The 25927-nt window shown below is 37.5% G+C and overlaps 1 protein-coding gene across 11 annotated transcripts in view; it reads left to right on the top strand.

The window, feature by feature from the left end:
- Positions 1-25927, top strand: part of LOC143908149 (RNA binding protein fox-1 homolog 2) — a 270571-nt gene that overhangs the window by 143169 nt on the left and 101475 nt on the right. For 8 of the 11 annotated variants that reach the window (XM_077425524.1, XM_077425523.1, XM_077425516.1 and 5 more), the window contains exon 2: positions 4039-4080. The exons of the other annotated variants lie outside the window; for them this stretch is intronic. In XM_077425524.1, the coding sequence (XP_077281650.1) occupies positions 4039-4080 (42 nt within the window). The remainder of the gene's footprint in view (positions 1-4038; positions 4081-25927) is intronic. 11 annotated transcript variants of the gene reach the window in all.

The raw sequence follows: 25927 nt of genomic DNA, 5'->3' as shown, positions 1-25927 counted from the left end.
CTTATTCCGTTTATTTTAAAGTATATTTTCGTATTTTGCGAGTTTTCTAACATTAGAAAACCATAGTACATTTTTGTAGAAATAAAGGAATTATTATTACATTCATAATTTCATGCATGAGATTAGTCAGTTGCTGTTTGTCTGCCCATCATCATGATAATATCTTTTAAAGAAGAAATAATCTTTTGAAGAAAACGCGATTACCGAGCATAAAGACTTGAAAATTTTCGTTTCATCTTTGGAAAGTCGCAACATCATTCCTATATCTAATCGAAAGTAGCCCTTTTGTTTGTTATAGACCGATTCTATCTTCTCTCTACTCAACTCAAGTATCTTAAAGCAATCTCAACATTAGGAACTTTTCTATTTTAACAAATAACGAATGCAGAGTAAAGTTTTATTCGCGAATAAGAGAAACAATTTAGATAAAATTAAGATGTATCGCTAATTATCCTATTAAAATTTTTATTTGAATGATTTAGAAAAAAATGTGATGTAAAAATAAGATTCTGTATGTTTTTCTTTCCGTGAAAAGCAAGAGTGAAAGATAAAATGGACACATGTTCGTCCGAAACCGCCAAAATTGTCGTTGGCGAATAAAATAAGAAACAAGCAACGTAATCAACGTGAATAATAAACGCATAAACGATGAGAAACAATAAAGATTGATTTGAATAACGCCCAATTCTCTTCCGATCTGTGAAAGGAAAGTCCGGGAAAGTCCGCGTTGACGGCGCGGCGGCGGCGTGTCGTAGTCGCGGCTGGCGGCTGCTGCGGATATCGATCGGTCCGGGATAGTCGCAGCGTCTCTTTAAGTCATCCGGCGGGGGGACCCCCGCTTCTGGGGGCTCACCCATGTAGTTCACCCCACCGTCCCTGGCAACCCCCGTCGCCTACGTCGTTACCGCCCACGCACGCTGCAGCCTCCTCCGTCGCGACGCGCACATCACTCCCTTCTGCTTCCCGCAGGATCATCCGTCGTTCCAGCCTTTACGTCCTTTCCCTTCCGCGAATTTAGATGATCGGCTACGACGATCTTTCGCGATACGCGCGTTTACCTTTTTTTTTCCTCCGAAGTATTATTTACTCGCGACTTACGAGTACGAGTCTCGAGCTCTCTTGTGATTTTCTTTCGGCTGCGCTCTACATAAGCGATTTCGAAAACTTGTAAGTTCTCAGTAAGCCGAGCTTTATTCGAGCCGTGCATCTTTACACTCGAGTGTACTTCGCGCGGACAAAGCGGAGCTTTCTTCGGACTTTTAGTGCTCTCTGCAGAGATGCTCTACATTCTATGTTCTTTAGCCGTTCTTGAAACTCGTCTTCAAGATCTGTGTAGAAATAAAAATGTTTCTCTTCTTTTTAAATAATTATTACATTATTACATTATTACATTATTACATTATTATATTCTATCCAAAATTGTGTTATTAAAGCATGTTATATGATTGGGGAAGTAGCTGTTATTCGATATTATTTTTGTTAACAATGAATTCTCAGATCGACAGTGGATCAAAGACAGCATTATTTGCATTATGACCGACAGTACTTTACTTTCGATACTCCGCTGTCGCCGAAGTTTCCCTCGCGTCTAATGGGTTTATCTGGTGATCGCTGGAGTTCTGCAAAACTCGTTAAACTCGATATTTGCTTCGCCGAAGTGCAACTCGAATGTCGGCGCCGCGATAGACAGATAATATTCTCTCTCTCTCTCTCTTTCTCTTCCTTTCCTCCTTTTCTCCTCCCTCTCCCCATCTCCTACATTCTCTTGATCTCTCTCGCGTATATGTCGTGATATATAAAATGAAATGTCGGCAAGTTGACACTCGATTATTTTTCCACCTTAATTCCTGCAGACTTTTCTTTGTTCGCGCGTTCTTTACGCGAGGCTTTCTGCGCCGACGGCGATGCTCGCCGCGAGGTTGTGCGAGTATCGATTACACGCGAAGGAACTTCCTCTCGCAGCATCACTTTTCTTCTCGCGGCGGCACGACGTCACGTCCGGCGGCAGATACGGAGAAAGGAGGGCTCAAGGATATCTCGGAGAAGTAGCTTGCATTCGCCGGCTATGCGCCCCAAGATAATGAGATGACCCATCCGCACGAGGCTATCTGCACGTTACTCCCGTTTCTCGTGTTTCCGATATCTTCGGCGCAGCCGGCTATATATCGAGGAACTCGTAGAACTCTGGCGGTCTGCTCTGGAATTTCTCCGGTCGCAAGTCCACCGAATCTTCCAAAGGGCATTTAGTTAACGGTTCGCGTTTAACATTTTATTTTTGACGATTTGTGAAGGTAGGATTAAATCCGTAGAATTAAACACTCTTCGAAGGTGTAGCAATATCTACGCGTGTTTAAAAATAAAAAAAAAAAGCTCGGCGTTTTGTTGACTTTTAGATGCTCTTTTTATGTGCGCGTGACGTAATGCTCGATTCTGGAGCAAAATGCCAGGCGTTCTTGCATTTATGAAGCATTTATAAAACTCAACGAATCAATTTTCTCGCAACTTTATTGGCGTCTGTTATTGCTAGTCTGCATGACTAATATCAGTTCTGGTAACATTCTTTAGGTAGGAACTAGGCGTGTATCTTCTGCCTATTGTATGCAAACGGACTAGGTCTTAACTTGGGATAACTTAGAAATCCTATATATATATACATATAGAGAGAGAGAGAGAGAGACGTTCTTTCCCATTGCTGTTGGGAAGTCGTGTACTGTTACGAAGATTTATAGGTGTCCCGATATTAAATCGCAAATGTAATTTACGAGGCTTCCCATTCCTTTCACGACCGTCTGCAGCTGCTACCTATGGATATAGGCACGCCAATGCGAATCGTTCTGTATAAAAATGTAACGTTTAATATCTTTCTACCCGTATTTGATGCGCCGTTAATAAAAATTCGGAACGCTCCGGTAATACGCGTTTCAATTTATCTCTCATTGCGGTCTCAATGAAATATTTCTGCAGTTCCAGAAATACGTATAAGTGGCGTTTTATCGATGACATACGGTAATATTAAAAAAAAGTTCTGCACCGCTTTAAATAAATAAAATACCATGTTATCTTTTTATTTTCGCTTATTGAAAATTTTTCATTTTTGGAACCGTTGTTTTAATAAAAAGCTTTATTTTTGTAAGATAAAGATAAATAAAACATTAAAAAATATTGAAACATTATTTTTGCAAGTGTTTTATGTTGCATTTTATGCTTCTGTAAATGAGATCGATTATGCTTTTAAGCGACCTGATTCGTTCGTGAGAGATTAATTTTATTTGTATTCGATTCAATGGCGGCTAGTGACAGATGCTATTTTAAGTGTCAACGGATATTCAAGCCATCGAATCTGTCTCATATATTTTTGCGATCGAAAGCGTGTGAGAACCGCTGTGCCATTGAGCACGCATAACAAGATATACTCGATATCGATTCTGCGCGCCCGCTGAAAACTGGGGATCGCGTGTGCGAATGAATCTAATTTCCATTCCATTCCATGGACGCGGACATGGCCGACATGTGAGTGTTGTCTTATTATCCGTGAATTATCCATCGTGATAATGTCGCGCGATTAGCAGCCACTTTAGAAAGTCGAAATTTTGACCGTACGTTTTAATTATGTGCCAATTTGCACGTTTATTCAGGATTTAAATCAGATTTTGCATGTTCTTTAATTGTAAAATTGTGAAATCATTATTTAAGAAAGAAGTTCAACAGAGTTCAGAGGTAGTATAAACTCCTGTAACTCCTTAACAACAGTTTCGATATCGTTGCACGGCCTTTTTACCACATAATATCTGCGCAATGATACCGAAACTGTCGTTAAGGAGTTACAGAATCTCGCTACAGATATAATGATTATGTAAGGATGAGGATAGCTAATGGAATAGAATTTGAAGAAGGCCAAATATAATTTAGAGTATTACAGAAGTTTTCTTCGGCTTGTAAATGCTCTGAATGTATATAAAACGAATTAAATCTTCATAAAATTTACTATGTAACGTGGTATTTGAAATTGCAACTAATCTGAAACTGTTTTTGTTTTAGGTAAGTACCTTGTCTGCTGATTCACCTACAATGTTCAGTACCGTAAGTTATATATATTAATACAGTAATACATGCTTTATTTTAATACATTTGAGGCAAGAGATAACGACATTCTTTTACAAAGAAGACGTTTTTAAAATGTTAACATTTTTAGATCTTTGAAATAATTTTTTTAACAGAACATTGCTTTAAATGTATTAGTATGATAAATAGTTTTGCAATGTATATAGTAGATTATTATTCGTCTGGCATCTCGAATGCGTGAGACATAAGATAAAAAATATGCGATAGTTTAACGAAGTTCATCTCATTGCAATATATTCGTGTTATTAATACTACCGATCTACCAATTTATTCAATGAGTTTAGAAAATTGTAGAATTTGTAAAATTTTTTCCTAAGGTTTTAAGTATCCAAAATATTGTACATTGAATTGACTCATAAAATATTATAACGAAAGAAGGGAGGAGATAAATAACATTAAAGTTTTTTTCAATCAATTTAATCTAATAAAAATTACAGACAAGTAAAGAATATTTAGTTTTGAAAATTTATTACAAGCACGTGTATCATCTGATTTAATTCTTGCCAGAAACATCTCCGAGCTTAATCTTATTACAAAATTGTGACGAACATATCTTTTTATTTTAAATTTCTCAAGTTTAAAGCCCGAGCAAACAGTTAATACATTCCAAATTCGTAGCTGGTGGTTTAACGCGGTGCACTACGCGTCTTTTCGCTCAGGTCTGTAGGAATGGCACGCGAATTTCGTGGGTGCTTGCACGCCGCAATAGCAAACGGAACTAGTGCCGAGTTGCACAAAGCTTTCCCTGTATCATCCGGTAATGGGAATGTCAATTGCGCGCACCTATACGCCATCTCTCTTTTGACACATGTCTACGTGTACGGTTTTCACATGCGGTTATCCGCAATCATTCTTCTCGTGGACTTTGTCCAGGAAATAGAAGCCCGTGCAATAATATTCAGAGTCACTTTAAATCTCACATCGGCGTTAGTGTCGTTGTGTAATATTTAACATTTTTCCACCTTAATTGATGATTGTTCCGATTCGGTGTCGCAACGGTATCTCGCTTGCATGTTTGATAAATATATATAACTACTAAACATAGAGCATGTCAGTACAAATTAAATAGAAAGTATTGAAACGTGATACGCCTTAAAAGTAGGACGCCATAAAAGATTCACAAAGATTCCATTGATAATCAAAGGAAAAAATATATAGGAGAAATCGAACTAAAATTGTAAAAGTCGCTGAGCAGAATTAATTTATTCAGCTTTTACGCTAAATTATTATTAATCTATTTTCAACGTAAAATTTTATTAAGAACTGGGTCATTCTATATAATGTCGTAGAAATTAAGAATTGAAATGAACCAGATGAGACGAGAGAGACGCTGAAGAAGTGATTGAAGAGTAAGAATAAAAATCGTGAAGATATATATATTCAATCTATTCGCGAAGGGTGTCAAGATTAAATCTTTAAGCACACTTTACATAATGAACGCATCATCTATTTTCAACGCTTTTTCAATACAACTTGACCCAATTAACGATCCGAGCCTGAAACCACAGAACACGTTGAGTTCATGAATCTAAATTCGAAAATACCCTTCCCTCCGCGCCATCGGTGTCGCATATGCGAGGCAGACTGTAATTCGGGCCCGATTGAATATTTAGAGCGGAGTTAATAAATAATTTTACAGGTGACATGCGCTCATACACGATTAAAGGGTACGCGTGTATCGTGTGCACGATAACGCGGTATCATCGTGTCGCGCGATTATAAGACCGTGATATTGAAGTTTGCGCTACGGTACGCTTAATGCCAAATAGGAAACCCTTTCCGATGCTGCTTGCGCACAAAGACCCGCTCTATTATCTATTCTAATAGGAATGTCAATTATTCACGGACGGAATTCCTCGCGTCTGATGAATCCGTATGTTAACGCCTCTCTGTTCATCTCTCTCACACATACTTGCTTCTATAATATCGTCAAGAAGGAATTTCTATTAACCCGTAGTAACATTCCTTAACTTTATTTTGTTGCAACTCTGATTATTTGAAGTTGCGCCGGGTTGCGGGGAGGGGAAACAAACGATTTTTTATAACCTACTGGTTTTACGCCGTTGTTACAGAACAGATTTAACATATAGTTCTCTTTACCGTAGCACAATCACCGAATAAATTAAATTTAGTTGTCAATTAGTTTTAATCAATCTGAAGGTTGCGGGATAAACAAATACTTTTTCTTATTACACGGTGTTTCGTATATAATATCCTTATAGAATCACCCAGTATTGTATAATAGTTAATATATTTATTTGTTACGTAATTAATAACATTAAGATAGTGCACAATTATTATAATGTATTCTACAAGTGTTTACCAGTTCTGAAATAGAATCACAAATCGGATTTAATAAACCCGCGTCGCCGTGAGATTATTCCATAATCTCGTTATCTTAGATACATGAATATTTCATTGAATCTGCTGGATATTACTTCAACAGCCCGTCGAGTGTGTTTGTACCAACCAAATCTAATTTATTGATCGTTTATTAACGCGTGTTGCGTTGTATGCATATGAGCTTGATTAACCTCATTATACAAGATAAAATATACATCATGACAAATTTTGATTTTACGTCAAACAATCAAAATGGTAATGTTATCTCGGTATCGCAATATCAAAATTAGCGTACAATTTTTACTGCATATACGCCGGGTATTAACCGTATCAATATTCAGAGTAACAATTTTGAGTAACAATATTACATATAAATAATAAAAAATTCTATTATCAAATAATTAAATTATGTTAAAATGGCTCTTAGAAAATTGCAATTTTTTGAATAATTAATTTAAATAATTAAAATTAATTTTAATAATTCGGAATTGTTATTTTTTCACCGGAAGTATAACGAACGGTGGTGTTGTGTTTATATATATTTTAGGATTCGTTTTAATTAGTACGTTCCAATTATTTAATCTCACTCTCCGTTTTCCGTACCGACGGTAACTTGCTTTTGCAATTATAGCCGTGCCCTAATGTATGTGTGCCGATTAAGACCGATTTGTATTCAAGTGGCGGTAATGGAACAATAACGCCGTTTCGAGATAACCGTGCCATCCTTGCCGTTGTCATTATCATCTATTGTCATTACCCCGACGTTCTCTCCGTGAACGTCGTACCAGTTCACAATCTCACGTGAGATTCATTATTCAATCCATCGCGGTTGCAGTCTGCGCTGTGCTTAGATCCGTAATTTTTTACTTCTACCCGTATATACTGCCGCGTGCAATTTAACACTCTTATTATAATTAAAAAACGCATAGATGCGCATTATTGCCATACAAACTATAGGTTATTACTGTCTCGACTAGTCTTACGAAAAGTGCTATACATTCTTCTAAGAAATATATTAAAACACTTAATGATACTTCTCACGTATCATGTCAGAAAATGCATGCAGTGTAAATTTCTAAAAATATTGTTTCTTAATTTTTTTTGTAAGTGATTAACACGTTTTATGACATTTGATAATATAACTTATTGCTTTTTTCATGAGGAAAGTATTATGTACTGCGTGCTGATTGTCGTGCTGAAATACGAAAAAAATTTTTTTAAGGTTAAACTTGCTTTTAAATCAGCATAAAAATATCATACAATGAAAATATAAATGGTTTTTCAATTCAGTGTTCAATTCGGTTTATTATCAGACCTCTATGTCGAAATCTGACCTGCGATTCTTGATCTCAGGTAATACCATGACCACATAGAATTAAGTTATTCCTCACGAAGAAACCCGTTCATCAAAGCAACCTTTTTCGACTTGGGTTGTGAGAAAACGTGGGATCTTGCGTGCCGGCCCAGAAATTCCTGCGCGATTCGACGAATACATTACGTTCATGATAATACCTTAAATTCTATTGCGTTTGAAGTTTATACACTTCTTTTCAAATTCCTGTACAATTTGATTTTTGTGGAAATATCTCTTTTTAGGAGCAAAAGGAATTATATTCTCTTTTATGCTATACTAGGAAGAATTATTTAGTGTACGCTTGTTAAATTATTTAAATTAATACAAGATTATATATATATATATAATATTCAGAAGCCTGACGTACTTTTAAAAAGACTTTTTTGAATGCTTATATCTCGTAAAATAATAAGCTACGGGAAGCATAATGCCTTTTTTCTATAATTTGTTAAATTGTTATAAAATTTTTTTACTGTTAGATATTAGCCAATCATTTTATCGTAACGTGATTTTATCATCTAATGTTATTAGTCAAGGCCATTAGGTAGAACCCTACGAAAGATGGAGCGTACATAATATAATGTGTTCCAGAAAATTAATAGGTGACAAGCGACTGAAGGCTGTAGTCGCGCGCAATGCGAAGTTTCCGTGACATCAATGATCCGAAGATTTTCTTTGCGTGATAAAGAACATTTCAATATCTTGTGATTAGACTAATGATTAGTTTTCTCCTTCGCAACCTTTGTAATCAAACGATTATCTTGCTTGATAACACTTTTGTATTATTACTTCATGATAAATAATATTATCTATTATTACGAAAAAAAATTTTATTTTTGGACACAATTTAAATGTGTCATATAAAAAATAATGAACTGTTAAGAAATAAATGAAATCTGAAGAAAAATTAATATTGTTTCAGTAAAAAAAATATATATATAAAATATAATAATGTATTTTTTTATTGGAAATATACAACAATTTACTTATTGTTCGATTAAATTACTTTATCTTCGAATTAATGTCAATTTTAATAGAATCTTAATTATCGAATTTCATGCATTCTAACAGGATATTTCACGCATGAGCAGCGAACATTAATCAGATTCCAAAACATTGACACGCGCACGCGATCGAAGTACAAGATTATAGAATGTGCATCATGTTGTGTCATATCCGTGAGATAATCTTCCTTTTATTTTGCGCTGCAGGATATTTCCTGCAACGGCGCGAAACGCACGTATCACGTTTAAAGCGAAAGGAAAGCTGTGAGACAGATTCGGAAACGAGCTTTCTCTTTCTCGTTTTCCCATTTTCTTTCTGTGACCTCGCGCATTTTCCCTCCATTCCTCCTGTTCTGCCAGAAGAGAACTGGACAAAAATAAGTCATTCTTTTATCGCTTTACGCGAGAGGCGAAGCCTCGGGGACGATAAACCCAGACCTTTTTCGGCATTACGGGGTTCCACGTGTATATAACCATAAATTTCTATAAATCCAGTTAAACGCAATTGCTAAGCGTCTTATTCCGGTTAGGTAATCTAAAAGTTTATTCTTCGTGCTCGATGCGAACGGATATAAATGAAGTATCTATTTTTTAAATACTTTCTTTAAATCTATTTAACACTACGACTGTTATACAGCAACCGTGCATAAGTCAGCGTTATAAATAATCGGATACTTGCGCAATATTGGACAATTCGGAAAACGAACGAATACCTTAGTACAAATACTATCTAGTGCATATTATTTTGTACCACTAACACTAATATAAATCACATTTGTATTTTCTTGGAAATCATGGTATTCGGATATGATAACAATTTTATTTTTTTTGTTTAATTCATGTTTACGATCAATAAATGCGAGTTAATTGAAAGTAAATTAGATCCCTCATTCATACGTAAATATAGCTTCCAAGGAAATATAGACGCTATTTGTATACGCAAATCATCTGACGTAATAGTCTAGATATTACTCATTTATTTCTCGGACATAACTCTGCAATGTACATCAAAGCTCGTAATTGTTTAATTCGTCATATAAAATAAAAGATGAAGTACGGAATTGAGTACGATGGTGAATTTAGTCTGAGTATATATAGACTCGTAAATGATTAAAAACGTAAGATATGCGACTTAGGTTCCTAACGAAAGAACCTGTCGACGGACGAAACAATCTGCGCGTTACCGTTGTATCGAGAAAGAAAGTCGCTCGGTCACTTATACGGTACTTCGCGTACGCCTTCTTCTTTTTTCCATCTTCGTTCGTTTCTTTTTCTCCGGTTCAGAACCGCGCGGACGACTCCGTATTTCTTACGACGCAGCACCGCATCTGCCATAGTGCGGGTCTGCGAAACCAGTCGGTCGAGATCTCGCGTGAGAGGAAGGGCATCCACTGACGATAGAAGGAGATAAATAGGGGGGGTTGAAGGAAGGAACGAGGGAAATCGAAGTGCAATGTGTATAGGAGAGCCGCGTCCTTCGTCCTACTCGATTCTTCCAGTCGATTTTGTCCGTCTGACAATGGAGAGTAGGAGGAAAACGCGTCTGCCCGCGTTTAAATTGTGTTTCTGACAATGATTGAAAAGGTAGATTTTCGACACAATCGAAACGTGAGTGTTGCAGCGTGAATCGCCCGGAAATAAATGCCCTTATATTATTTTGATGTCTTCGTACGTTAACGTTCTTCCAACATTCTCATTCAAACGAGCGGAATAACAGCTTAATTTTAATTTCTATATGAGATCTAAATTTAACAACGAACAAAAAGCTTTGCCACAGTTTCGATTATTCAAATAATATTCAGAGATTTATGTCTCGCATCAAGCGAAGAAGAAAATATTTTTTTCATGCGAGATTAATTATTTGACTGACGTCGGGCTTCACTGACAAAACAATTGTTTTTCTGCACAACTTCGCGACTTCACACTTGCATTAAACTTTTGTTGTCGCATATATGCGCATAACATATGCATGCGGCCAAAAATGAAATTGGAAATCGACTATCTGTCGAATGTTAATGCGTCACGTCAGAGTGATAAGAAAGTTATGGCCGGAAGCCAAAATGCAATGTTGCAGTTTCTTGTCAGTAACTAACGTGTTATTAGATGATGAAAATAAATTGTTAATACATAATATATATATAGCGTTTGCTATAATTTTTTTTAATATTTTTTATTTTTCTTTACACTTATAATTTATCAGAAAAAGAGCAGAAAATATCTTGAAGTATGCTTTAGATATATTTGAATTGAATTTACCTTCACTTTTTTTTCGGAACATTATTTTTATCGCGGATTACGTTATCCGGAAAGATTACGCTGACGTTCTCATAACACTACGAGGAAGAAAATATCCAAGATACAGAACGCACTGACATCAGTTTGAAAACTCAGCGGATACTGAATAAAAGTATCACATCGTGTGCGAGAGAGAAATTTATTTGAGAAACGTGCAAACGTATTTCTTTCTCGACCTTTCGACGACTCGATTTATGGCGCGGCGTCACAAATAATCAGAGTGGAAAGACGATAAACGAGCTCGGGGAAAAATATATTTTTCGCTGGAACATGGCTTCCACGGACAGTCCTCCAGGATGAGTTGAAAATAGCTCGCGCCTCGACGAGGCACGAAGCTGCTGCTCTTCTGGAGGACAGATAAGGCCCCCCCCTCTCGCTTGTTTCTCGGGCAGATCCGAACGTTCGACGGCTTTGGAAATGCGCCAAATTGAGTTTCCTGAGCGCACGATGAGGGGAACTGATCGACCGACCGACCGACCGTGCAACCAACTGATGGACACGCGCGATATTCCACTCGTGGGTCATTGAGATCGTGATAATTAAGGTTATCGTTAATGCCGACTCGCTCTCGCTCTTTTACGCTCCGTCCGCTCGACTTTTCTCGCGGCGTTCGCTCAGCTGCGCAATAAATATTAAGGCTGACAATCGAGACGGATGAAGAAGAGATTACGAAATTATTATAATTATGATTCTACGACTGATTTTAGATCGAATTCAATCCGAGATTCAATCATAGCGATAAAGCAACGTAATATTTTCTCATCAGAGGCCATTTGATGTGAACTTTATCGGGATAGAAAATTCAACCGTGGGAATAACTAATGCAGCTTCTTCCGTACCATACTCTTCATCCATTCGATTGCTGGTGCATGATCGAGACGATGTTGCTCGAGATTGCTTTTTGAATCCAATTATGCGAGAGCGATTTTCCACGGTTGAGCGAGAATGAACTTGTGCGCGCGTTGGATTTGACGAATCGATCGAAGTTTGGTCGCGCGAACGGGACTTTAATCTGACCCCCATACGCGATTATAGGATGGGAACATGTGGCCCGTAGCTTAAATCTCGAACCGAAATCGGCAGCTGCGCGCGTTTGTCTTTCCGAAGCCGTCTCACGAAGAGCTACGCGGGGACGCGCGTTGACTCGTTTTTACGTTCCCCCTCGTTGACGTCGCTACGTAACATCTGGCACCGACGTGTACCAATTTCAAACTTTCCCTTGTCCACCCTTGCTTGCTTGGACGATTGTTTTCAGACGACACAGCCTGCTTATGGCAGCGTGTATCAAATATTTGGCGCGACAATTTAGAACGACATGGCATCTCGCGTGTAAAACTGCTATATTGGAGTCATTTCCCAGGAATGAAAAGGATTTAATAACATTCGGTAGTTAAATAGTGCGTTTATTCGTCGAAACGAAATTACTGGAAATTGTACGAAATTATTGGAAATTGGAATGTAACGATCCAATATATCTCGTATTCTTTTGATTTAATTATTACGCTTCATTGATTCAAGGGGAAAAAACAAATGATTAATATACAGCTATATAAAGTTAATTTCCAATAATTACCTTGTGCATGCGCGTTTTCAAATTACTTCTTTGTTAAGAAAATTGGTTAGAAAGATTGACGTGCGGTATGGTAATTTATAAAAATACATTTAGTTAACCGAGTAAATTACTAGGTAGAGTTTGTTGATTCAGTCCGGCGAAGATAAAATCATGGGCAACAATAGAAAACAAAAGTTGTCACATCGTTTCATCTACGTTTCAAGCGTCGATTAAAAGTCATGCGAGGCTGCTATTATTTAAAGCGAGAAAATTTTATCGCAGCTACCCTCACATCTTTAATTTCTACACCCGACAGTCGTCCTTTTCCTCACGTATATACGCACTCTCGCGTTTTGACGTGCCACGTGCACGCCATAAGCTTGCCTTATTAAGGCAAACGCGCGAGGCTCCTTCGAGATGACTGATCGGAAGCCTCGTACTATCGATGAATTATTCAAACTTACCGAAAAAGCTACACAACGTAAATAGTCGAGAGTGACGAGAAAAGTCGTATTGAGCAACGTATGGACGTTTTTAAACTCGACAATGGCAGAAGAGCAATCATTATGCATTTTTCTGCATTCGTTAAGTAGTATTGATATAAATATAAAATAATATGTTTAAGTAAATGCGCAATGTAATCTATAATTATATGGATATCTATCTATCAGATATATATTGTTGATAACTAGTCATATAGAATATACATGCACAGTGTGTAGGATATAGTCACATGTTCATGTTTAATTGAATTCGTCGTTCTGCATCGCGAAACAGGTCCGTTGAAGTTCACGGATTGTGCAAGGAGTCCATTATTTTTTCCGTAACCGCAGATCTTTTCCACTTTGTCACATCTATTGTTGACCGCATGCAAATGGCTAAAACTTTGGTCTTACTTCTGCTGCGCTTCCGTTTTGTTCGACTTAGATAACAAGTCCGTTAAATTGTGTCGAAAACTGACAGGTGTAAACTGGGGATTATTACAGAAATTTATGAACTAAGGAACTCAGCGAGAAATAACGAATTTATCCGCAGTATAAATTATTTAACGAGTAACATTAAGGTGTTTGTAGAAAAGACCAGAAAGTGAGATAGCTATTATATTTTCTATTTAAAAAATTAAATGTTTAATGTTACGTTTATTATGTTTTGAATTCTATACGTCTTCTAAAAATGCAGAAACGTAAATATAAGATTTGCTATGACACACTTTTACAATTTTTAAATGTACTGAAAAGAGACACGTTCCTCGGTGTCTCAGATTTCTATTCTGCCTTGTGTTGCCTTCTTTTTTGTAATACGTATATGTAAATGCGAAACATCCGATACATGTCATAATATAAAAAAGCGCGAATAGATAATATTAAATAGATAGCATTATTTTGCTATGCGGATATTTCCTTATACTGAGAAAACATTCTTTATGAATGACGAATTGTAACGTAGAATGAATGAATGCATAATTATATCTACTTAGGAACGAACGATGACGTAATCAGTGGTAGTTCACTTTGATCGTTTCACTTTTGAGACGCCCGATGTAGCAGATCTTATATCTCTTTCTATATGCTGCCTTTCGAGGCTACTGCTGATCCGCTTCCATCTTTCCGAGAAACAAATAAGTCTAATTCGTGCACGTCTGCCGCGCGCGTGATGTACAGACTGGATTCTATCTCAGAGAAACTCGTCTGTAATTTTTAGCTGAGTTTTTGCGGGATGAACGTGTGTCTTAAACGAGCGTGCTGCATGCAGCGTGAAATATAGGATAAGATCAAGAATATTGCTCGATTTAATTGATAAGCAGCAGCGTTTTCTTTTTATATAAAAAATAGAACTAGACATAATATAGAATTCGTATTTTAATGTTACGAAACGGATAACAAAATATTACGATTAAATAGCGAACGAGAAATGGAAGAAGAATGTTTACCTGTGCAAAATCTATTTATATTTGTATAGCAAGTAAATATAACTTAATCATATCTTAACGAATTTGTGCGAGGAATTAAAACATAATAATTATCTACCGCGATTTATTTATTACTACTTCGGCATGTTGAGTATGATAACTATATGAAAGGCATTAGGCCAGCCTAACACTGAAGTATTGGACACACTCGCTCATCTTTCAGTTAGCCGGACCGTGGTTCGGTGTATACGGGCAGCTTCTCAAGGCCATCAGTGAAGCTAATTGAGTGTAACGACACTGTCATAAACTCAGACTAGCCCTGTAGCCTTTCAATGAGGCCGCTCTATCATTCCTCTATATGCAGCGCGAAACTTAAACGTAGTCCATTTTCTTTTCAATATTCATCCAGAATTTAGTCTTATTGTCTTGTTTCTCTCGGCGCTATATTTGGAAACAGATTTTAATTGCGTATAGATAAATTGATGTTTTTTTCATCAATTGATGTTAATTTTATACGTATAGATAGATGAATATTTACTTGGTCGCGCTTACTCTTTTGGTATGCCGCGACGTTTTTATTCTCTCATTTTCTCAAAAAATCGACGTTGTTTCTAAAAATTACTATCTTCTAAAGTTAAGAAGAATTCAGCATTATAATGAGATGAATTTTGTACGTTTTCCATTTCTTGCCCATACATTGCCGCGAGCTATCTTTGACTGAGGTCGTGCCGCGGAATTATCTTCAATTAAACGGGAGATTCCGACAACCGACATCGTTGCTCGCCGTCGTTGTCGCGTACAAAGAGTCGCGTGTGAACGGTGGCTTTAACCGCCGGCGATCCGGAGCGTTGATGATTTTTGATTGGCCGGAAGTGACGTCATGATACGCGTCGCAACTCGTATTAATCCCTAACGTTGTATCTCTGTCGACGTGTTCTTCGCTTCACTATGCGTGCTCTTCCTGCGTTCACTTTCGTCGTCGTGTCGTTTCTGCGTTCTCACGTTCGTGCTCTAATACGGTGAGCTCTATATGCAATTGCCCACCGTGTCGATGACGATCGCGAACGATAAAACTCGCGGTATCGTGTGCTTGTTTTTCAGAGCCACACGTCGATTAAGCTAATTGCGCGTTAAGACATCACGCCGACGAATAGTGGACTGTACTCCGAAATCGCGAGCTTACAGGATACACGCGCAAGGTTTAAATAATAAATGTTCTGCAGATCACATAATTGGTCGATTGAGTAATTCGGAATGACGGAATATTATAACGAATTATTATTGAAAGGCGCAACCTCTAACGCAACCTAATACATAAAATAACTGGAGGCCATGCATATGCATCAGTTATCACGCGTATCATATGTTCTTTATCCGTATCTTCGGTATCTTATATATTATTGCACCGGGAAGGACGTTTAGATTCATTCAAGCTTTGAGGTAATTTCTTTTATTTCTTTGAAATATTTATTTTGTAAGTTATTATGAAGCTTTCTAATATTGAAATTTGAAGGATATGCATTGATTTACGTCTCAGAAACATAAGAAGCTAAAATCATGTAATATTGTGCTAAATACTTTTCAAAGGAATTTATAGAAAGATTTAATGACGGAATTTATTATCAGGATATACATGTTTAACATGAAATACGATCGTGCCTCATTTGTTCAACGTTTTTAAATGTTTACCTACCAAGAAGACAAGTATAATTTTATTGGAGAGCACGATCCGTATATATTTTTTGAAAGAGACGCAGACATTCAGTTCACACGTGGTGGTCGGACAAGTTTATAAATTACAGTGATAGAAAGTTTGGCTCTTGTGTCGTGTGGTCCTGTAAACTGACTGATTTTACGCCTCTTCTATCGTGCGCCAACCCTTATGCGGCGTGTTATTTATGCACGAGTATATAGGAACATATTATTTTCCCACGTTGTGTAAACGTGCCATCGATATTGATGTACTTCAGAAACGACGAGATTCGTGAACAATGTAATCCTTGCACCGATAATGGAAGGGTGCCACGTGAATGGCATGTACTAAGGAAATACCAAACATGGAAGCTAAGAGATAAGATTAGCTATCGTGATTGTTACGAGAAAATCTACAGCAGATAGGTTTCATCAATTTGTCAGACGCTTGTTTCCAACTTGAAATTATCTTTCACGTTAAACTGTACATCTACTGTAGATTTTTTTGAAACAATCACGATATTATGTTACGTATATTTTAATAACTATTAAATTTATATGTATATTATGATGGACTATTCGATGAATCTCGAGGGAGGATTTTGCGTTTCTTTCGTGAGCGAACGGCGAACAACGTTGTCCGCGCAATTCGTTTACGAAGGAAACGCGATCTGGACCGGTATAAGGCTTGATAATTTTTGGAGGTGAGGGTCGCGATACGATGGTAGGTTAGTACGAATCGACCGGCAGCAGCAGTGGTCGGAGCCCAGGCCTTCGTAACCCCCCGTCGGCTGCGATCTCTCGAGCGTGGGCCTTTGTGCCGGGGATGGCACCGCGCCAAAATCCATCCGCGATCCCCTCGTTCCGGAGGCGTCTACTAACGGTTCTGCGAAAACGAGCCCGAGCCCGAGCCCGGCTCGTCGACTTGGCACGTACCATTTATCGCTCGCCTAGAAAATACGAGTACCGTCGCCTTCCCCGCGGCGAAACGAAAGGGTTCCGAGCGCGCAAGGGCGGAACCCTTCAATCGAGATTTTTTTTTACAGGGGATCGCTCAAGTATAATCTTCTCTCTTGCTGGGACATTGTGTGGGAAAGGTATACAATTTCTTCGCTGTAACTGCCATATATATATATAGTTTTGCTAGAACATTATTAAATTAAAATTAAAATTTAAGCTATTTTTATGGAATATGTAATTTATCGCAAAGAGCACATTATAAAACTCTTGCATTTAATATTATGACATTAAATTCTATAAAATTTCATTTTTGTTCGTATTTGATGAATTGGAAACGTTATTACTTTCACACAAAGGCAACGGGCATAATTTATCTTAATCAGAATCGATAAATGATAATTGCAGCATTTTTCTTATTATCAGAGCGAAGCTTCTTTTTCCAAATATCATACTCAATATCTCCAAATGGAACAGTCGTACGAAGGTATTGAAATTTCTCCGTGTGGAACGCTATATCGGAGGTATTGAAACTTTCCTCCGACGACGCTTCACCGCGTTGTAGGATCTCGATATGTTATCAGAGGCGCGCGCGAAGAGCAAGAAGCGAATAGCGCGAAGTAGTTGGTATATAGCGCGACGTAATTTAGATTCCGCCGTGCAGACCGGTAGGATTTTATTGTTTTACCCATTGTTCAGCGGAAGCGATGGTATCAGAAATATCGATCGTTGCGAAACGAGTTGTCTCTTTCTTGCAAGATGTCGGTGTATCACCCAGGGATCTCGAGAAAGGAACTCGCTATTTCTAGTTGTGTTGAAAAATGCCACGCAATTTGTCCAATACGGTATATTAATTCTTCATAAGTGGAGACCAATATTTTCTCGTCGTATCGAGATCTTCGATAGGACGAACGTGACATCGTCAATGCGAAATCTATCCGCGAATCGAATTTAGGTTCTTCGGAAAATACACGCTTCTGTCATTCACTAGCGGGCTCGCAACATGGCCCAGCGTGTCCGAAATTAGATCGGAATCGTCGGGGGAACGGAATTCTTTCCCGACTGAATTTTCTTAGCCTTCCTCTCGACCATGTCAGTGACGTCGTTGGTAAGAAAAAAAAACTAGAAATATAAAATACCGTTACGATGCTCGTAATATTGGTACAGTAATAATAGTTTCTGTGCTGAAATTTAATATGTCTCCTACGTGCAACTTACTTATTTTACTTTCAAAATGAGAAACCCTTTCATCATAAAAGAATTTAAAAACTGTAATAAAGAACTCATGTCTCCTAGTTCGTGAAAGAATGCAGAGTAATAATTTAAAGTTGTCCAGAACTTTCAGTCATAATAAGTACCTACTTTTTTATTATAAGAAAGTTAATATTACGAACATAAATGTTATGTTTTATTAATCATGAATGAAATGCTATATGCCACAATTTTTCTTTCCCGAAACATTAATTTTATCTGTTACTTTATCTGTAACTTTATTTTATAATCATGAAGTTGTTCTCGTATGATGGCGCAAATGATAATCATTCACAGACAAATTTTGACAATATTTTCTCCAGAGACATGATTCAGAGGGGAGGGAAAACTCGCTGCTAAAATCGATAATTCAACTGTTAAAACAACCTAATGAGCAGGAGCGTGTAACACAGTTCGTCGAGTTTCATCCTTATTTTAACAGTCTTCTAATTTATACGCCTGAATTCTTCATCATAAGCTTATAGCATCATCGAGACTCTTATAAAAAAGGAATCATCTCCCTCAATTTTCTCTCCGATAGTCTTTGTTAATTTTATCGTTCACTCACATGTATATAATTTACATTTCGTTACACGTTACACGCACTAATAAAGTGCGGTAATATGCAGTATACATTTTTTATAAAGTACATCGAAGCAATTTACATATTTGAGTGTTTAGAGAACTTTATTTTGTTAGATAATAATGCGATATAAATAAATAATTTCACCGAGAAAATGGTGATATGAACATTCCGCAAAATTTATATGTTTCATATATGATATAATAATTGAAAGATTAATTTACACATATCTTTGTACTTGTTTTTGCATTAGTTTTACAAAATTAATTATCTAAAATTATTTAAAAAAAAAACTACATATATAAATCTTTCATTTTTAAGAGAGAGCTCGCATTATTATATTTTACAAAAACAATAAACGTTCAAATGACGTGGTTGAGTTGACAATGGGATTTTACGAATGCAAATCTTCGTGGTAATACTTTCTCATTCATGGATAATAATGTTATTGAAGTGATTATGAAAATTACCGTAAATATAGCAATTGGTATACCGTTATTATATTCGCTGTCATAGTCTTTTTATCTAGAATTTGTCGTAATAGAATGGTCGACTTGTTAGAGTGTTGCTTTATATGATTCTTTTTTTATACTCTTTTCTATTTTGCATTGCCTACTTATTTTTTCTATTCTTACTTATAATTCTACTCATTATTTTTACATGATATGTTCTGGAAGGACTTATGTCCTCGAACAACGACATAAATATCAACGCTGTTTTTCTCTTTGCCTCTCTCCTGATGCGGAGCGCTCTCTCTCTCTCTCTCTCTCTCTCATATTATAGATGAACAATACATAGAAAGGGGAGGATGCGAGGGAATAAGTCCGAGGGTCCATCTTCCAAAGGGTAATTCCGAAGGGCCAGAAGCTTGTTCGAATAAAGACGCACTTATTGAGTTATTAGTAATTCTCAGCCGGATTGAGATTCTTTTATATTTTTTATAAATGAAAGATCTGTCTAATTATTGATGAACAAGTAACAGTTTATTAAAGTTCAACACTCATGATTATCTGTTAAATTATTTTTAGAACACTATGCTATATTGCAAAATTTTACACAAAAATCTGCTTTGTTAATATTTAATATATATGTATAATATATTAATATATATAACATTTAAAAAAAAAATACATATATAATATTTAATATATATAATATTATATATATCTGTGTGTGTGTGTGTGTGTATATAGGTATATGTATATATTGTATATCTTTTATAAGATCTTTGTTTTGATAGCAAACCCTTATTTTTCTGGGTAAGTACCTTGTTATGGTAACAGGGTCAAAGCTACCCCCGTACTGGTACAGAGGATTTCACGACACACACATCCCAACGTTCTCTATTAATAAGCATCTGATGACGAAATCTTTATAAAGTGACTGCTGTCGATTATAAGATCAGTAGGGCGAACTTTATTACATAAGAGGATAGACATTTTGATCCGTTAATTATCTTGGGCAGTCGTTGAATTATTTTTATTTGAATTGTAACATTTTGGCGAAGTTACTATGGGAAGCCTGGTTGTAATTACCAAGTTTTAGGATTGAAAGAGTTGAACTGGAAGCTCGCGCGCGCGCGCGGAGACGAGCAATATCGTTGAAAGAACCTTTCTTTCTTCGAGATGTAACTTGAATGAGCCCACTGTTCTCGTCAAGTACTAGCATTCCAAGGCTTTCGTAGAAATTAAATAATTGCGATAACAAAAATTATCTTATGATTTTTATGATAGATTTAATTATGCGTATATATATCTTCATCTTTGGCCTGAATCAAACGCGCGGTTAATATAAGACTCACAGTATATGTGGGGCATTGCTATAAAATCGATATAAGAATATTTCGCCAATGTTTTCGATAAATTAGATTACGCATCAATTATTGTTTAAGTTCGTAAGTTAGATATGAGTCATTAGTGATGTTTTCGCTTTATGAGGAAAATTTGGACGAGAAAATACTGATGGCATTCTTCATTTCGGACTCACGTTATATATCTACGTTAACGAACTGCGTCAATGTTTAATGATCAATGTTTTTGATCTCGACATTTTCGACGATTTGATCTGGTCGAGAAATAGGCAATCCGGAGATTAGTAAAGGTACACGAGTCCACACAGTCAGCCGAGTTTCGAGCGCCAGCGCGCGTTTCCATCTTCGGACTCGTCAAACGGCAAAATCTTGTTACGTACCTCGTTGCCTTGGTGTTTCTTCCCTGATGGGAATGCGGAATTTTTCAATTTCCTGTCGCCCCCTCACGATCTCTCCCGATGCTCGTATTTCGCGAATCTCGAGATACTGGACTCATTTCCGAGTTCCCGCGAGTGGGCGCGTTCGCGCTGATGAAAGTTGCTCGCATTTTAGACGATTTATATGAAACTTTCGCGCTTCCAGACAGCGCACGGTGATATCAGTTCGCACGGCCGGTCAGTTCTCTCGAAATCTCGACCGAGGTACCGTTTTTATTGTACCCACGGATGCGAAAGTTGATTTCATAACTCGTCCGCACGTCGTCATATTGCGGCGAACACGTTTATTGATAACATATATAGCGGTATGAATGGCTGGAAAAGCATTTAGATTTCTACTTTCGAGTTTTTCGCGATTGTTGTTCGGATTGTCGAGACAATATGAGTTTACTCTCAAATGATGAACCAATGGGACGTAATTTGACCGCTTTTGCAGTTGCAGAAATGCGCTCCGCGGTAAAAGCCGCGTGACATTTATCGTATTAATTTATATCAGCGATAATGGAATTGGAGCGGGGCAATATGTTATTAATACACATAAAATAACCTATATCCGAAAGAGTACAGGTGTTATCGATTTGCTGCGATATTTTTGCTCATCTTCTACACACACACACACATTACATATTGAATTTTCTCGACTCTTTAAATTTAAACTTCTGTCAATAAGTACTAAGTACTGGTTTGCATTGAAATGACTAGACATTTTTATTATTATTTCTTTAAAATATTTGTTGTTTTGTGTAAGCAGTTTTTGAGGTAATTTTGATTAGGTAATTTTATTCTTTTTTCTAAGTAGGCTTTAAAATTACCGTGTTTTAGTTAAAGGATATTATTAGGATAGTTCCGTCAATATTAAAAATATGTCGTTTATTGTGTGGGAGGTCGGAACATAAATATGATAAAACGCACGGAGAAAAGATGTATGGACATAAAGAGATATTAAAAAATTGTAGACTATCGTAAAATTTGTATTTTTTTATTTGCACTTTAAAAACTTTTTTATGAATATTTATAGAGCGTTCACAATAAATATATTTTATGACAAAAATTATGGAATAATAAAGGTGATATAAATTAAATTGCATGGAGAAATAAAATGTTAAAAGTAAATCGCCAGAGGACGACATTGCAATTTAGAAACGTTTTTATAGCCACTAAAAAACCTGATGGCGCATAAAATTTCTCTCGGAATCTTGGATACGCATGTAGATATACACAGTTTAGCGATCGTTAAATGTTGTAAGCATAGAGCACATTTATCGCGTGTAACGTCGTGTACATCCCTACATTTTTTTCCAACGGATAAAATCTCCCGACTCGGTGCGCACGCCAAATTCTCGCGAACCCGCTTTAATTTCCCCGCGTGTGTATTTTTCGACGAAAATAGCGGCGCTTTGCGGAAAGGAAGCGGCGCGGTCGCTATCAAACTAGCTTCACGTGCGTGTGAAAATAGATAGCTGAAGGTTGGAACGCGCGTTTCAGTGTCTGACAAAATAGACTGAATTCCCTTTGAAATCGTCATTTGTGGACAGGTAAACACGAGTACTCTCTGTGATCGTTCGACCGTGACGTTTCGTCGAGGCGGAACGCTCGCCGATCGTTATCAGGTAACGTAGATCGGTTCGCTCTGATTCACAGATGGGTTCCTTATCGTTATAATGCCGCTGTCGTGCGAGATAAAGATCGTTCAACGAGAATATGCATAGCAGGCGTAAGTTCGTGAACATAAACGGTCTGATGTAGCAAATAACGTAGAATTTTTTTTGGTCGAAACTGTTCGCGTCTTCACGATGGATAATCTGTTCGTTTATCTAAACCTATCCGCGATAGTAACTAATACAATTAACCGAGACGCTTATCACGAGGTAAATCATTATTGGATGTATTCTTACCGGTTTCTGAAGATAATCGCAACGAGATGTATAGATTTAAACGGATCGATTTGCCGCGGCAAACGAGAGACGCATGCAAAGCCGCTTACGTAATGTCTCGTTACGTGACGGAAGAGCCGATTCAGCCGATCGATGTCGACGATCGATGGCGGATGTAATTACCACGTAGATCTTAGCGACTTTTATGCACCGTCGTGTCCATGTATTGTATATTGACTACTAGCCGCTATATAAGATTGCAATGCTACGCCAGGCACTCCCATTAAATGGGCGATTTCCTTCAGGCGGCTAGATGCCGATCTCATGCTAGGGCCCGTTATTGACGACGCTTTGTTAGTTCGTTACATGGGGCCCAAGTGGCCCGAATGGTGTGAACGCTCTCTGTTGAACGACGCGTCCGTCTCGATCGCCGGGAAGAGGCTCTTTAGAAACGATCCACTGGCAACGGGCCATCCATTCACGCGAATTAGAGTATTTAACTCGGCGAGCGAGGGGAATGAGGATAGGAAGAGAGCGATCGTACGAGAAGGAGACGTATAGGAATGGAGGCGATCACAGATCACTCTCTGCCACCGCGTCGTTATGCGACCGATTGGCTGGCTGGATCGTCACGATTTCGTTGCGAATCAAAATACATTTCCAATAATCACGAGTTCGCTCTTCTACTGCGATAATTTTACTTTGAATCTTTTAAGGACAATAGCACTTTTGATTTCAAAAGCTTAACGGAAGCACATAGACAAAATTTGGATAAAATATTTATGCTATGATCAATTTTCATATTATAAATTAATAGCATTAATAGTAATGAAAAAATTGATCTTTTATAATACTATTATTAAATCAGTCGACAGTGACAATTATAATGAAGGTATTGTCATCCCAGTGTAAAGAATAACATGATACAAAAAACGATACCACAGAAACTAAATAAAACGCATCATAAAACATTTTTACGATTCCCGTCAATGCTGTTTAAAGCTCGATCGCTTGTCAATTCCAGGAAGCGCTACATAATAAAGATGCATAATAGTTTTCTCTAAACCAGACTATATATAGACTTCTATCTTCGTCAGGTAACCGATCGAAATGATACTTTGGCAATCATAGGACGAAAAGTCTACTGACGAAGTAAAGCGCACGGGGAAGGATATGCCGGATGTGCTTTAAGCTCGGCCGGTCGAAAAACCTCCTGCCGTTATCCGCTTTCTCTCTATCTCACTCTATTCTCGCTTCTGCCTTGCTCTTTGTCTCTCTTCCTCTCGCTCTCTCTCTCTGCCGAGCCGCGCGTTCGCTATTGATTTCAGGTTTATTCTTGGCGGCTCGTTCGCTTTGCTGGCGTCAAAACATCGAAAGGACGAGAAAGGGTGGCCGCACCACCGGCGCGCGCGTTTCAGATCCTAATACTCAAGGGCAAACCGCTGTCGCGGAAGCTTAAAGCTACCCCGTGTCGACACACACGTGAGAGTGCTCGAGATGAAAACCCGATGGTTAAATTACGAGCGCTCCCCTCGCGTTGCAGTGCGCGCGCGCGCGCGCGCGCGCGCGCGCGTGTGTGTGTGTGTGTGTGTGTGTGTGTGTGTGTGTGTGCGCGCGCGTGCGTGTGTTTGTGCCTGCTGCTGAAATTATTGCTCGCTTTCGGATATGACGTAATGGCAATTGCACGGCTCCGTGGAAAAGCACCGTGAAGCAGCAGCGAGTATAACATCTTTAATATATATGGAAGTCGATGCGCGATGTATACGTACGATCTACTTCGTATTTCTGTTCGGTATAGATGTTGTACCGTTTATACACTTTTCATTATGTTTTAGACTTTTTCATTATTCGGTATTATATTCAAATTATATCGATTGCATCTGAACAATTTGATGATATAACTATAAACCGTTTTTCCCTAAACATTGTAATTTGAATTATAATATCAAATAATAAGTCTAATTTTAGTGGGGGCCAAACGTATCTAAATAATGACTATTGATTCAAGCTTAAATAAATGCGAGGAAAAGTGAAAACAGTCTATAGATAGAAAGTACTTTATGCGTTACGCAAGTCAGCGTGAGATAGCACGATTTCTGATTCCTGGTTTATCATGCAGTTCTCTTTTTAAATTTATTTTTAAGGCATTAGCTGTTATAAATAGGAACGTACATCATCTTATAGCTTTTCCTTTCTTTTGATTTTATTTCTTTATTTGTATGAAAAATATGAATACAAACGAAATTTGACGTAATTAATTAAAATTGTATCTATCTTGGTATTAATTTTCGTTAATATAATATAATAATATTCGAAAAAGGTGATGCATACTTCTAGAAAATTGCATTGTTCCTTTCTTTGTTGTGAGATATACCTACGTCTGTCTTGATTTTTCGTATTAGCGAGCATCGTTGGCATAGCATCGCGATGCCCGCTTTTGCATTTCAAACGTGGCGCGAGGCGCGATACAGCTGCGAATAACAATGCGCAAATAAGCTGTTTCCCGACCCACGCTGCTGTTATCTCGAGTGCACCACGGACTTACGTATTCATTATTTCGTAGCTATTTTGTAAAATGGCAATCATTTTTATATTTGATATTACGCAAAAATGGCTTAATTTGCAAAACAGCAATTTTGCGCGAATTAAATGTAAAATGCGGAATTCCGTGTTGCTGACGCAGTTATGTATTTTTTAATTAAGCGGGTTAATTCATTTTTTTGCTTATATAACACCGTCCGCAT

Source organism: Temnothorax americanus, unplaced genomic scaffold, assembly GCF_048541705.1.
Source record: "Temnothorax americanus isolate GAGA-0224 unplaced genomic scaffold, ASM4854170v1 Scaffold9, whole genome shotgun sequence".
Classification (NCBI taxonomy): Eukaryota; Metazoa; Arthropoda; class Insecta; order Hymenoptera; family Formicidae; genus Temnothorax; species Temnothorax americanus.
This window is presented reverse-complemented; position numbering and strand designations above follow the sequence as displayed.